The sequence below is a fragment of the Urocampus carinirostris genome, chromosome 16 (genome assembly GCF_059441175.1).
Source record: "Urocampus carinirostris isolate Australia breed hairy pipefish chromosome 16, RoL_Ucar_1.0, whole genome shotgun sequence".
Classification (NCBI taxonomy): Eukaryota; Metazoa; Chordata; class Actinopteri; order Syngnathiformes; family Syngnathidae; genus Urocampus; species Urocampus carinirostris.
In genome coordinates, this window is record NC_142364.1 from 11,427,198 (window position 1) to 11,442,360 (window position 15,163).

Below are 15,163 nucleotides of genomic sequence, written 5' to 3' on the forward strand. Positions count from 1 at the left end.
TTTTCAGGTACTATGTGCTGTTGAGGTTGAATGAGTTGAGTATAAATATTTTATAAATATTTCAATTTGTTTCCTGTGTTTTTCAGTATATTTATTTTCACCCCTTTTTAAGTCTCATCTCATCAGCCGTACCGCTTATCCTCATTAGGGTCGCGGGGGGGCTGGAGCCCATCCCAGCCATCTCCGGGCAGTGGGCAGGGGACACCCTGAACTGGTTGCCAGCCAATCGCAGGGCACACAGGGACAGACAACTCATTCGCTCATTCACACCTAGGGACAATTTGGACCGGCCAATTCACCTGAAATGCATGTTTTTGGAACGTGGGAGGAAACTGGAGTGCCCGGAGGAAACCCACGCAAGCACGGGAAGAACATACAAACTCCGCACAGGAAGTCTGGAGCTGGATTTGAACCCACGACAGGTTCCCATGACATGAACTGTGCCGCACAAGCGCTAACCACTGCGCTGCCGTGCTGCCCTCCTTTTTAAGTCATTCATAATAATTAATAATAAATGGTAATATATATATGTACATTAGGCAACCCGAAGAGTCATTCGGGAGCCGAAGGAGCCGGCTCTTATTAGTGAGCAAGCCGAAAAAGCTGGTTCTCTAAAGAGTCGGAATACCCATCTCTACAATGGACCCTTCGAGTTAGATATAATTCATTAAACTCACTTATTGTTTACTGCTGATTGTTATTCTATTGTTTACGGTTTCTTTTTGTTGCACTTCTCATCTGCTGCACCGCTTATCCTCAGTAGGGGGTGCTGGAGCCCATCCCATCAATCATCGGGCAGTGGGCAGGGGACACCCTGAACTGGTTGCCAGCCAATCGCAGGGCACACTGGGACAGACAACTCGCTTGCTCATTCACAGGGGACAATTAGGACCAGCCAATCCACCTGAAATGCTTGTCTTTGGAATGTGGGAGGAAACCGGAGTGCCCGGAGGAAACCCACGCAAACACGGGGAGAACATACAAACTCCGCACAGTAAGTCCGGTAGCTGGATTTGAACCCACACAGGAGGTTCCCAGGACCTTAGAACTGTGCCGCACATGCGCTAACCACTGCCCACCGTGCTGCCCCTTGTTGCACTTCAAATGTAAAATAAAGCTGTTGCTGGTGAGGTGCAATAAATATGACAAGGTTCTGTTCCCTATTCAACAGACTCAACTACTACTCAGAATATTTCAAATTCTTGGACACACAACTTTTTAAAGTAATGGAAAGTTACTTTCCCTGGTAACAAGTTACTTTTATGATAGAGTAACTCAGTTACATTTTGGAAGAAGTGGTGAGTGACTATAACTAATTACATTTTTAAAGTAACGTGCCCAACACTGTCCAACACTCAGCATATTTATTTATGGAACAATTTAAATAAGAGGTGGGGAAAATGGCCAAAATATAATGACTATGTACATAGAGCACTACTTATAATAATGAAAAAATAGGTACCAACCCTTCTATGCCTACAACAAAAACACTACTACAAAATGAATACAAAACTCAAACTCGTTCCAAATTTAGTGGTTAAAAACTGGGACCTTATATATTGTTTTGCCCTCATTCAGAAAATATATTTTTTATAAATACTACAAAAATATTACAACAGTAATACTATAATAAAATAAAAAATACTACAACAATACAACTACTCTTATATTTAAAATATACTAAAGAAATTCTACATAGATAACAAATATGGTAATAGTACAAAAATACTCAAAAATTGCACTACCGAAATATCACAACAGTAATACTATAATTCAAAAACACTCCTACACAAAGTACACCAGAAGTACTACAAAAACACAACATGAGTAATATTACAATACTAAATCATACCAAGAAACATTAAAAAAATACTACAAAACTACTGCTATGGAATACTACAGAATTACTTCAAAAACACTACTTTTGAAACACTTCAGAAATACCACAAAAATAGCAAAGGATTGTAGCATACACTAAATGTTTTACACAGCACTTTGAGTTGCATTTCTGTATCTAAAAAGTACCATATAAATACATTAGGGACTTATAAGTTGCAATTATGCTGTGTGAAAATTATATAGTTTGACACCCCTGCCCGGAAGGCTCTATTAAGCGTGCGCAAATTACAGCCCAGGGAGGCAGATACGGCATCTTAATACAATTTAATTGAATACATAACTAGATGTTTAGATGAAATATGGTTAAATGAAATATTTACTCAGTGTTCTCATTTGACCGCGTCCCTGCGTCCTAGACGCATCATTTTTGCTGGGGATGCATAGTGTAAAGTCAACGTGCGTCCCCGTGACACAACTTTTTTGACACAAAATTGTCATTTTTACCCGATTACATTTTTTTTAAACAAAGATTTAACGCAAACCAAACATTTCGTCAGGCAGATCCGCCATTGTTGTTTTGGTCTCGCGGTTTGAGTTTTCGTCTGTACGCCGATCTCGGCAAAGGAAATCTCGTTGTTTTAAGATTACGTCATTGTTGTGGTGGTTGTCGTCGAGGGAAGGTGAAGGCTAAGTATGCCTCCGAAAAAAGTTAGTATTAGGTGAAAATCCACACAAAATTGGTAATTTCTTCAGTGTCAGTAATAAGTCGAAACTTAATGCAGAAAGTGATATCAACAGCAATAATTCCGGCACGAAAAAACGGCGGAGAAATTCTTCGGAAGATCGCGGAGGCAAGGAAAACACGTGTGTTGAAGCCAACGATTCGACGAAAGAAAACAAACAAAAGAATACTCCTAGCGAGGACTTTTCTGCCAAAATGGACTCAATTATGTTCCTGGTTACACTATGAAGAAGATGATAATGGATTGGACCTTGAGAAGGCATTACAACTGTGGCGGGACAGCAAACCACAAAGAATATGTGAATTGGAAAATCTGAAGTGATAACTTGCTTTGTATTACCAATTAACTGTGATGATTAAAACTGCACAAATATATAGACTAATATTTCAGCAATATTATTTTGTATAATGTACAATATTTTTGTGAAGTGAAAAATCTGAAGTGATAACTGCTTTGTATTATCAATTAACTGTGATGATTAAAACTGAATGAAAATATAGATTTACATAATTATTTCAGCAGTATTATTTTGAATAATGTGCAATATTGTTGTGAACTGAAAAATCTTGAAGTGATAACTGATTTGTATTACCAATAAACTGTGATGATTAAAACTGAATGAATATATAGATTTATATTATATATTTGTCACCGATTTACAATGTCAACCTCGATAACACTAAATTTTGGGGCCCCATAGATCTCTGTTGGGACCCATAGATTTTTGAGCATGCGAGTCCCCGGGACCCATCACTTTTCACAGGTAAAATGAACACTGTTTACTTCGAAAATCAAAATACTTAAAATAAGTTATATCAATAAATTATGAATTAATTAAATAAAATTGTTCCATAAAAGTACATAAATAACATTAGCACCATTTAAATCTGATCTTATGACTTAAGTTTTCTATAACACACTTTGCAGCGTAAAAACAGAACAAAAACATTCAAGCATGCTCTCAAAAGCCAAAGTACCTCCATATTTACAATATTCATCATGTTTTAAGAAGCTATCTTATAATTATGTTTATGTAAGATAAGGAATTTCACATCTCGGGCCAGATTATAGCTTTGATGGGACAGGTTATGCCCCGCTAACCGTATGTTTGACAACCCTCATGTAAAAGAATGAGTCATTGATGTTGATTTTTCCTTGCTACAGCGAATCAAGTGAATTAAAAAAAAAGATGTTTTTTGTAGGTGATTATTAAGACACAAGATGGATGCTTTTCTTAACTAAAGGTTATTATCTTAGACACTAATTAAATTATTAAGGAAAGAATCTGTATCGCCATTACAACTGGGGTGTCATTACATACATCAGCCACTCGGGGACGCCAAAATAACATGAAACCAGGGTGCCTTCCCACAGTTTTGTCCACGTTTTAAACTTTTAACAGAAGCACAAGTCGATATTACTCTATTTTTTTGTATCAATTCATCTTTAAATACAAGGGAGATTTTACTGAATACTGAGTGACCTTCATGTTTCCAGGTCAAATAAATAAATAAAAATCTCACTTTTTCTCGTTGGAGATTTAATTAAATACTTGAGAAACTACTTACTGTAAAACAGTACTGAGGGTGTAAAAGCACATTTCTTGTGACTTAACTTTGCACAGTTTTTGTTTTTGTTCCATTATTGCTTTTATACACATAATAATAATAAAAAAACTTCTGTATTGCTAACTCACCGGTGCTAGCTTAAATCCCAATTGAATTGTTGACAGGTGTTTTCTTGTGACGTCACGACTGACCATGAATTAACTGGCGCTTTCCAATGACGTCACCAATGTTTAGACTCGTTACGTTGGCCTATTAGTTCGTTTATATTATAAACAACACAAAAGGCATAAAAAACAATTTCAAAAATACTTATTTTGCAAGTATTGTGTGTTTGATTAGAAAACATGTGACCATGTAAACTGATGAAAAACAACAACTTTCTTTTGATAAAGTTGCAAAGGCTTGAGAGTACAGTATTTTTAATTTTTGTTGTACTTCAAATAGTTTATGTTTATATATTAATTTTATAGTTATTCATAAATCACTGTAAGCGGTTTATGGACGGTTAAAAAAAAGCACCATATTTTTAAATAAGTGTGATTTAAAGTTGACTTCGTTTGGCGTAATATTTGAAAAGTGGCCACTGGGAGCGCTAAAGAGTAGGTAAGTACTGTACATACATTCTTTTCCTTGTTACGTTCCACAAAAACAGCCGGCTTTCACTTTCATACCGTTATTTTTTTAATACATTTTCCTCGTGGACAATACACAAACAACAGATGACAAAAAAAGTTTCATCGCCTTGAAAGTCGACACAAAAATCATAACGGAGACAGTTTGAAATCCCAAAGTTTCTGCTTCCGGTTTAGGTCCCGCCTCCTCCTCTCCTGCGTCATCGCCCACTTCACGCACACACACAAAACAAGTACAGAAGCAAAAGGGCATCAAATTTTCTACAAAAATAGATTTTTTTTCACAATAGCAATATTTTTTTAGTATTTTTTACACTCTCTGGAAACAAAGCAGTGATTGTGTCACAGTCAGCTTTTTTTCCTGATTACATACAATTAATTGCCAAGCAAAACATACACTTGCAATATAACTTCCTTGAGTTAGAGCTGGTTTGTTTTCTTTTTTCTCATTTTTTAAAATTCTGCTGGTTGTTTTTTTTCCAGTAATGCATACATCTGCCTTTTATTTTGGTCTGAAAGAATGTTCTCCCACTTTCGATGCTGGAAATACTCAAATAACGCGTCTGAGGATAATATTTATTTATAAATATATACACATATACTGTACATATCAACAAAATAGAACTTTGTGTTTGCTGTATTGTTGGGCTCATCCACATTTTATGGCTTCAAATACCTTCCAAGAGCAGACTTTTTTTTCTCAATGTTAAATTATTTTGGGGGCTAAAAATTCGGACTACAAAATTGCAACCACACAAATTCATTTTTTTTTCAATTGTATGCATACATTGAATATTAAATACTGTGATGTAAACTGAGCTCGCAATGGCAGTCAATACTGACACCTGGATAGTTCATTTCATTTTCAGAATACAGGAAATCTATCTAAAACGAGAATAGTTATTGCTTCGTTTTATCTTGATTTGTTTTCTCACACTCTCCCTTTTTTTGGCAAAAGCAAGCACAGAGGCCGTGCCACAAAAACCCTGTCAAAAAGATGCAGATAAAAATAAATGCATGCTCGAAAAACACTTGAAGCCGTTTTTCTGGGTCGTTTTAGACAAAAACAACCCAATTGTTTTACGCAAAATTACCCAAAAGTGTTTAGCATAAAATTAACCCCATTTTGGGAAGAGTTATTATCATTAAAAACACTATAACATGACATAATTTATGTGGGTGTTGGTTCTGCAAAAAAAAACAGAATGTTGTGTGGAATAAAGTATTGGGTTAGTCAATTTTGAATCCAAAATTGTCTTATTTTTGATGCAACGGTTTGTAGAGCGCAGATTTCTACGGGACGATTCAGTCTTACTCTCTTCTCCAACGGCAAAACTGCAGCATTGGATCCATACATATATAGTGTAAGTATTTGTGCCTGACAAGAGCACACATTCTAAAAAGACTTGAGTCAAAATTGGGTTTATTGGAGCCACTTTTTCTGAGTTGTTTTGCACAAAACGACCACAATGGTTGTTCTACACAAAATGTAGTATTAGAATAAATTTAACGAATTTTGTGGGGTCTTATTTTCAAGAAAAATACGCTTTTTTGCAGAACATCACACCAATATTTGCTTTTCTGCAAAACAACACGGGACGTTGGGTCAACTCATCACAGCTATTTCATGGTCCATTTTTTACCCAAAATTGTCATTTTTCTGACCCAGGTGTTTTTAGAACGCGAGATGTGGTGTTACAGTGGAGACTCCAGTCCACTAAGGGCGCTACAATATGTCACTTACATTGAGAGTGATTGAGTGCCTTGTTTTATCACAAATTATGGGATGTAACATGTTTCTTTGGTCTATTTTTGACCCAAAATTGGCTTGTTTTTAACCCAAGTGTTTTTAGAACGCAAGATGTGGTGTTACAGTGGAGACTCCAGTCCACTAGGGGCATTACAAGATGTCACTTACATTGAGAGTGATTGAGTGCCTTGTTCTATCACAAATTATAGGATGTGACATGTTTTTTGGTCTATTTTTGACCCAATATTGGCTTGTTTTTAACCCAAGTGTTTTTAGAGTGCAAGATGGGGTGTGTTAGTAAAGACTCCAGTCCACTAGGGGCGCTACAAGATGTCACTTACATTGAGAGTCATTGAGTGCCTTGTTTTATCACAAATTATGGGATGTAACATGCTTCTTTGGTCTATTTCTGACCCAAAATTGGCTTGTTTTTAACCCAAGTGTTTTTAGAACGCAATATGTGGTTACAATGCAGACTCCAGTCCACTATAAGATGTCTTTAACCTTGATAGCAATCGAGGCTCATTTTCTTTCAGGAGGAGAAAAAGTCGACGTTAAGCAAACATAATGGATTGCAAATCCCCTTTTGCAAAGAATTTGGGCCAGACTGAAGAAACATATTTATAATTTAAAATATATCAAAAAGATGACTTAGCTTTGGTCCATTGATTGTCTGCTGACCAGTCAGAGGTTGAACCTGTTCCCGAATTCCACTGACTCCAACTACGAGAGAATATCTTTCTTTTTTTTCTTTTTAAATTAATTCTCTTTTTTTTCTCCCTGACAATTAGGTTCTAGCAAAAGAATGATAGTGTAATGTGATGCAAAAAATTTGACAGATTAAGAGTCTATTGTAAATATTTGGGATGGTTTGCAAATATGTTTGACATTTAAAGGTATTTGCACATGATTTTTTTTTCAAATTTGCACCTGATTTCTTCTCCTGAGGCATAGCATGACACATTCAAATGAACGCAGCGCTGACATAAAAAGCCATTTTCAAAATACCCATTTCACCCTGTTTGTGGACTTGATTTGCAAACATTTAAATATCGTGTGAGCAAAAAAATAAAATAAAAATTATTTTATCAAAATTTGCAAGACTATTTTTAATTTATGTAGCACTTAGTCTTTCCAAGAAATTCAAACAAATATCATTAGTTTTTTGCAAATGTGTTTAAATGTATTTATATGTACAATTCAAAGTAGTAGAAATATTTAAAATGTGTGTTCTTGAATATTGTCACTGTCATGTGAAAAAAAAAACATATTTGTATTTTTTAATTCCCGGCTCCTTCGAGTTAAATGTCCTCGGGCAAGACACGTAACCCCAAATGCCTTCTGATAAGCAGGTAGGCGCCGCTATCGGTGTGTGTGAATGGGTAAGTGTGAAGCCCATTGTAAAGCGTTTTGGGAGGTCTTCAGTGACTTGAGAAGCGCTATATAAATGCAGGCCATTCACCATTCACTATTAATTTTTTTACTTTTTAGCCTTAAAGGAAAATTTACTACAAAAAATGGGTATGATTGTACAAAAATGGGATTATTTTATCAAAGACAACCCCAAAATTCTACTAAAAGCACGGAAATTGGGTTATAAATATCCCCCCCAAAAAAGCACCAAAATTTGAGTTTTAAATATTCCATAAAATTAATATAGAAATCTATTAAAAAGCACCGACGTTGTGATATGAATATTCCAGAGAATGGACAAAAAGTCTATTCAAAAAGCACTAAATTTAGGTTTCTAATACTCGTTTTGAGGGAGGACAAATTTCTATTAAAAATTTGTGGTGTAAATATTCCTAAATTGACAAATAAATTCTATTAAAACCCATCCCATGTAGGTTGTAAATATTCCATAAATGAAAGAAAATACATTTTTTTCCCACATCACAGTGCCGATATGTTGAAATAAATTGCGAGTAATTCTAAACATTTACATTTGTAAAACACTTGAAAACTGAAAATAATAGGGAACCCCCTTTTCTTACTGAGAGCTTCCTTTTGCGTCATTTTCATGAGTATCTCTGACTTATATCACTATATATAAATATATATTTCAATTTTTTTGTAATATTAATGGTCTTGTATTTGATGGAGAGAAAAATGATGAGTAAAAAGGTCAAAAATGCTGAAAGTGGTGGCCTCAGACACAGTGCTCAGGTCCTGACTGCTTCAAAGTGCTTTTGGAGAAAGGAAAATGTGAAAAAAAAAAAAAGGAAATGAAACATGAAATTATTCTGTTTTTCTTTTGTGTACCCCCAAACCCCTCCCCATCTCCTTCTTTTTGTATATACATCATTGAGGACCTTTGTTTCCTATGACCAGGAACCGAAAAGGGCCGATTTTGGGGCCCGGCGTACGTCCGAAAAGCAGAAACAATAAGGGCCTTCCTGATTGGACGAGGGTGGGGTGGCCCCTCCCCCTCGGAGGTCTAAAGCGTCGTCCTAAGTGCAAAAGTCACATCTCAACAAAAGGGCTCCGCGGATGCGGATGACCTTGGGGTCGAAGTCAAGGTCATGTGAGGTAATCCTGCTGATAATGGAGGGAAAAAAAAAAATACTGTTTGTGGTTGTAACGTCCTGCCAGTGAGGTGATTTGGTGAGGTGGGCGGGGCCTCTACTGATATGGACACGCCTTTAGTTTGAAAAACTTGCCGGTCTCCCTGTTCATGAGATATACACATGCCGATTGTCAAGCCCCGCCCCCTCCGGGCAGCTTTTCCTGATGGGGCTGTTTGCACAGTGTTAATACAGTAAAAAGGAGCTGTTATTTCTTTTTTTTTTCCGGGGGTTGGAACCGCACACACCTGAGCTTCTTTGTCCCTCAAAGCCGACACCAGTTAGTTGTTTTTAGTGCAAGACGCTTTTGTTTTGACGTCCGATTGTCCAATTGCCGGAAATTACGGTAGAGGGCCGTCGCGGGCTTTTCAAAATAAAAGACGGCGGCTACGACGTCATCTGATGAGGGGCCTCCAGCATTTCCATGAGGAAAGTGTCGATAGGCGTGTCGCCGATGAGCTTGAAGAAGAATAAATGTTCCAGACACTTCAGGCCGATGGAACGGAGCGCCGGCAAACGAAGGAGAAGCTTGGCGAATCTGGAGGGAAAGGGCACACCGATACGTTAGCCATAGCAACAAAGAGGCTGGTATCAAGGGTTAGGGAAGTTCTTTTTGTATTTATATATTTACTAATTTTAATGGATTGTTTCATTCAGTTTTTTTTATTATTATTTTGGTTCATGTTTCTTTTATGTATTCATCTATTTTTTTGAGGGACTTGTTTTTTGTATTGGTTTTAAAATGGATTTTTGTATGTATATTTTTTGTTTGTAGATTTTGTAGCTTGTTTGGTTTTCTTTGTAGTTTCTTATTTATTTCTTAGGTTTGCTCTGTGTTTATTTATTTAGATATTCACCTAAGAGTGTTTTTTTCTTATTTCTAATTAATACTAATTTATTTTAAGGAGGCTTCTTTTTATTTATAGGCATTTTTTATGTTTGGCCAGGTAAATATTATTGTTACTTTTTAATATCATCTATTTTGTTTTTTTTGATTTTTTATTTCCTTGCCGTTATTAGGTATTTTTGTTTATCAAATTATTGTTTTATATATTTATGTATGCATTTATTTATATCTTACTTTGTCTTTTTATTTTGCTTTTTATGTGGTTATTTTTGTATTGTTTTTTTAGTTATTTTCTTATTGTATTATTTTCTTTACTTTCTTAATTTCTAATTTGATAATTTTCTTGTTTTTTAAGATTGATATTTTTTAGTAGTTTGTATTGTATTGTAATGTTAATCTTTTGTTATTTTTTAATTTCTTGTTTTTATAGGTGTTTTAGTTTTATCATCGTTTTATTTTTTGAATTATTATAAATTATTATTGTGTTTATGTCTATGTATATATATATATATATATATATATATATATATATATAAATAAATGTAATTTGTTTTTTGTGGGGGGGTTCTATTTTTTTATTGTTTTTAAGTTTATTCCTTTTAATTAAAAAAAAAATATATATATATTTTGTTTTCCTTTTTTCTAGTTTGTCTTATTTATTTTGTAAGTTTATTCCAGCTCAGCAAGCATTTTATCCTTGCAATTTAGTGTTCCCTATTTGGTAGCCCAACAAGCACGCATAATCTTGTAAACTAACCTAATCAATGCGTGCCTCCAGTTGAAAACACATTCCAAGACGTAGCATTATGTTTATTTAATATTTTCAAGCGTGCCATGAAGTTAGGAGCTTGAAAGTGACCGATTGGCGGTACCTTCCCGGCTGCTCGGGGTATTTGTGTTTGCAGTAGGCCTCCAAGGATGCGTAGACTTTCTCTCGGAGTGCTTCCACCTCACTAGGGTTGGACAGACCTTTGGAATCTGACCGGACAGACAGAATAAGTCAAAAAGCAGACCCCAAAAGAACATGTATGTTTTGCTGACGTTACCCGGGTTGAAAAGGACGATAGCGCGAAGGCAGCCCAGCTCCGTCTTGTCCATCTGCATGTCTCGCATTTTTGACACCAGCTCCGTTAGAACCCTGACCACAAAGAAGCGATGACATCACTGGGGGGGGCGTGCCAATTAGCATTTGTTGCTAAAAGCTAAAAAAGCCGTTAGATCCGTTAAGAGAAACGAGTAAGAGAAACGAGTAAACTGTCAGGTTTAAAACAATGTTAGAGACTTTTGAGTTACAAACAAACTTATTTATTAAAGAAACGCAAGCACAAAGAGGCAAAAGCACTCTTAGATTGGCATGTAATAATTTCCACAGTCTGAAGTGTGAGCGCCCTTCTTATATCGTTTCATGGATTCTAATTAGAGGATAGAATAACCACGTGCACGTAAGAGTACTTTGATTGGTTTAGACAGGAATCACATATTTAAATGCAGTGTATAACGTTGGTCGCTAGATGGCGTGCGAGTATAATACATGAGCAATAGGGATAGTGAAACTTTGTAAACACAATGCGTCTCTGTGAGAAGAAACACAAGCTTCCAGCGGCTTGAAAAATGGGAGTCGAACTCTCCCAAAACTGAAACTTGATAAGGAAGGAAAAGCCATCTTTTAACCTTGGAAGTGCTTGCCTCTGAACACCAAGTTAAATCGAAAAACCACACCCTTATTGAGCACTATAGAAATACTGTATAAAGGTATAAGAAGAGTATAAAAATATATATTGGATAGAATATAGTACAAAATGCACATTTTGACCATAATTTCCCTGACATAAACTCATTTAAAAAGCAACAAAACATCTTCAAGAAAAGTCAGCAAGTGCCTTTGCATTAGCATTTTTTAATCAATGGCCTTTGTTTTTCCTAGATAAATGTGATTTTGAATTTTACAGTCAATAATATATCCTTCAACACGAAAGGAAGAAGCAAATGGCAATCTAAATTTCATTGATATGTCCTCTAACGCTAAAGGACAGAGTAAATGACAGCTTTGTTTGTGCAATTTCAAAATTTCAGCCATTAATATATTTCTCCGAAGCAAATGAAAATCTCATTAGTCACAAGTGATTAGTGCTACACACGTCCCCGGATTAGCTAGCTTCCTTTCAAAATATACCGGATATTATTTTTATGAAGAAATATGTTTATTTTTTTGTATTCAGGTCATTTATTTTTCTCTGCTTTCGTTATTTAATGCGGGGATGAAAAAGGATATTGCACATGCAGATGAGCTTTGGGTTTGGATACACGTGCATTGTCCTTTCAAAATAAAATGTGACAGCAGGGAAAAAATGCAGGTACCTTAAAAATGTACAAGAAAAAGGGGTGACGGAAGATAATGGTAAGCCCCAAGGACATAATGAGTAGCCCCAAAAATATACAGTTTTAGATTTTATTATATGGTGTTTTAAAGTGTTTCAAAAACAAATATAGTTTTTGCACAAAGATATTTTATCTGCTATGATTCATATGCTGTCACTATTGTGTCACTCTTTCAGCCCCAGCTGCCACTCGTTTCCTAATTACTCTACTCCTCTTCCTATTCAAGCACTTCATTCTCTGTCACTCTTTGTCAGTCCGTCGGCGAACCTCAGCACATGCAAGGCAAGCGCTTTTTGACTCTGGCTCACGTTTTTGATTCCGACCTGTTCCTGTATCCTGCCTGATTCCGTCCCGTTTCCTGTATCGATCCCCTGTCCCTGCCTTCCTGATCATCTCCGATTAGCTGCTTCCGATTCCTGACCACGCTTTGTTCTCCTGTCCCAGCTACCCGACTTGCTTCCGATCCACGACCACGCTTCATCTCCTGTCCCGACTACCTGACTTTCCACTTGTCACTGGCCGCGAGGGTTTCCTGGTCCTCCTGCTCAGTGAGCACCAGATCGCTGTCTTTTTCCTCTTGCCCTGACTTACCCGATCCCTCAATAAAGCATTGTGTGAAACGTTACGCATTTGGGTCCAATGCTTGTTCCGGTCGTGACATATGCTCTACCATGTTCATTAAAAGGGGGTGCAGATTTTCTGTGACGGGATGCTATGCCTAAGTAAAATGTAATAAATAAATAAATAAATAAATAACTACTATAAAAACCAAAAAGGGTGCCAGTGGACACTGGTCAGCCCCAAGGAAAGACAGAACTAATACATATTAAGTGTATTTGATGCTGTGATGTACTAAATTTACAAAAAAAGGGGTGTCTTTTTTAAAATATTTTTTGGGAGGATACTGTTTTTCCTAATATGCACAACAATAACAATTAAAAATGGGTGTCCGTTTATATTGGTTAACCCTAAAGGCAGAGTAGCCAAGGAAAAATAGTGTATTGTATATGCGAGGTTCCTACAACCTAAGTCATGTAAAAAGAGACTTTTAAGACTTTTTAATGCTTTTTGAAATCAAACTTAGGACCAAGTTGATAGATTTGAAAAAAAAATATATGGAAAAACAAAAAACACAAGTATTTTGTTGCACACAATACATCCTGCCTCGTACACATTACCTGGCACAGCTTTAAGCTAATGCGAAAAACATTAGTCGGAGAGCCACTTCTCATTACATTTACACTTTAGCATACGTTTATGTCAGAAATTGCTATGTGTATTGTGCGTAGACCTAAGACACGTGTCAGAAAAGCCCGACTGAAACCAAATCACCGTTTTGATAATCCCGTTATTATAGTCACGCAAAGTTGCCATGAAAGCAAATCGGTGAATTATTAAAATATACAAGAGATTAATCTTTTTTGTCTAAACAAAAATACATCTTATTAATGTGTTTTTAAGACTTTGAAAAGTAAGATTTAAGACATTTTGATGCCAATTAAGGCCTTATTCTTGGAATAATGAAGACTTTACAAGAATCCCTGGGAACCCTGTTATGAAAAACTGTGCACAGTTTGAAAGTGCAACGTCCCTGTGCTAAGTGCAATACCCCGGTTTCTGATGGCGATATCGCGGTTAAAAACAATATTCTGATTCAAAGCAGAAAATGTCAGGTGGTACCTGTCAAAAATGGCTCCCACACCGGCACTATGCGCGCTGTTCCGATGCACGTGGAGGCCGGTGGCCAGCAGGATGCCATCCTTCACCGTGATGGAGCGGTGAGAAAACGACGCGATCAGGAGCTCGTTCCAACCTGAAGAAAACGCACACACAAAAAAAAAACCCTGAAGTCCTGATGCTAAAGTTCACAGCGCTTTCACAAAGTACCAACAAAGAGCTACCGGGGGGTCCCTTTTTGAAGGGAGGGGGCTGCAACAATTCAATTAAACCAGATTCTCAAGTGGCGGCTGATTAGCGACACTATTTTGTAGTCGGACAGGCGTGCAAAAGGGATCAAGCGTGCCTGCCGACACCATCCAGACCACGGCGATGACGTGCCAAAAGTGTAAGGGAGGACCTGATTCCTAATGGGTGGGTTTAGACGTTACTCCATTAAAACAAGCTCGGCAACACCGGCTGGTCGGGTACCAGACCGGCTCGCTTTCTTTGCATCCGTCGCAGAGCCAAAAGAGTTATTTATAGAAAAGCCCCAAAGCCCAGTCGCTCCGTCACTCATCTGACGGGATGCCTTTCTGCGAGGGCGGGGGGAGGATAATTTTCTGCAAATGTGTCATAAACGCAGGGGGGAGCGAAGGGGTCTTCACAAATATGATCAAAACAACTTGAAAACTTTGAAAACACAACTTTAAAAGTCTAGCACTTTCTAGGATTTCAAACACGCGAACAAACCCTGAATGATAGTGGAATTGTTCAGACCTGCTCTGAGAAGGATGACCTGGTCGTCCAGTGGCAATTCAGAGAAGTGCGGGATCCGCTTGGCCCATTCCACCAACGTGAACAGTTGTTTGTCCGCTGCCTGACAGATGTTGGTCACTGGGTCGTTGGGCTGCAAAAATGAACAAAAAACATGAATTAGCTGTTGGCTGAGAAGCAAATGTGAATAGTTGTTCATTTTCTACCATTTTATGGAATGTTTACAATGCAAAAGACAGAAAACAAGATTTTAGAAAATGATTTGCAGAAAGAGAGACAACTACTCAACAGTCTTCAGTCATGAAAGTTGTTAAAGCTACTTTAAAGCATGCTTTATGACCCACCCCTGCTAAAAAAGTGATCATAAATTAAGTCACTCAAACGGATTCAAGCAGTAGAAGTGGATCT

General features: G+C 37.0%; 1 protein-coding gene across 2 annotated transcripts in view; it reads right to left on the reverse strand.

Moving 5' to 3' along the window:
* Window positions 1-7,906: 7,906 nt before the first annotated feature.
* The window catches only part of rxraa (retinoid X receptor, alpha a), a 152,870-nt gene continuing 145,613 nt past the window's right edge, over window positions 7,907-15,163 (reverse strand). For both annotated transcript variants that reach the window (XM_088319934.1, XM_088319932.1), the window contains exons 7-11: window positions 14,759-14,888; window positions 14,003-14,135; window positions 10,990-11,081; window positions 10,816-10,921; window positions 7,907-9,634 (exon numbers count right to left, since the gene is read on the reverse strand). In XM_088319934.1, coding sequence (XP_088176060.1) covers window positions 9,484-9,634; window positions 10,816-10,921; window positions 10,990-11,081; window positions 14,003-14,135; window positions 14,759-14,888 — 612 coding nt within the window. In that variant the 3' untranslated portion in view covers window positions 7,907-9,483. The remainder of the gene's footprint in view (window positions 9,635-10,815; window positions 10,922-10,989; window positions 11,082-14,002; window positions 14,136-14,758; window positions 14,889-15,163) is intronic.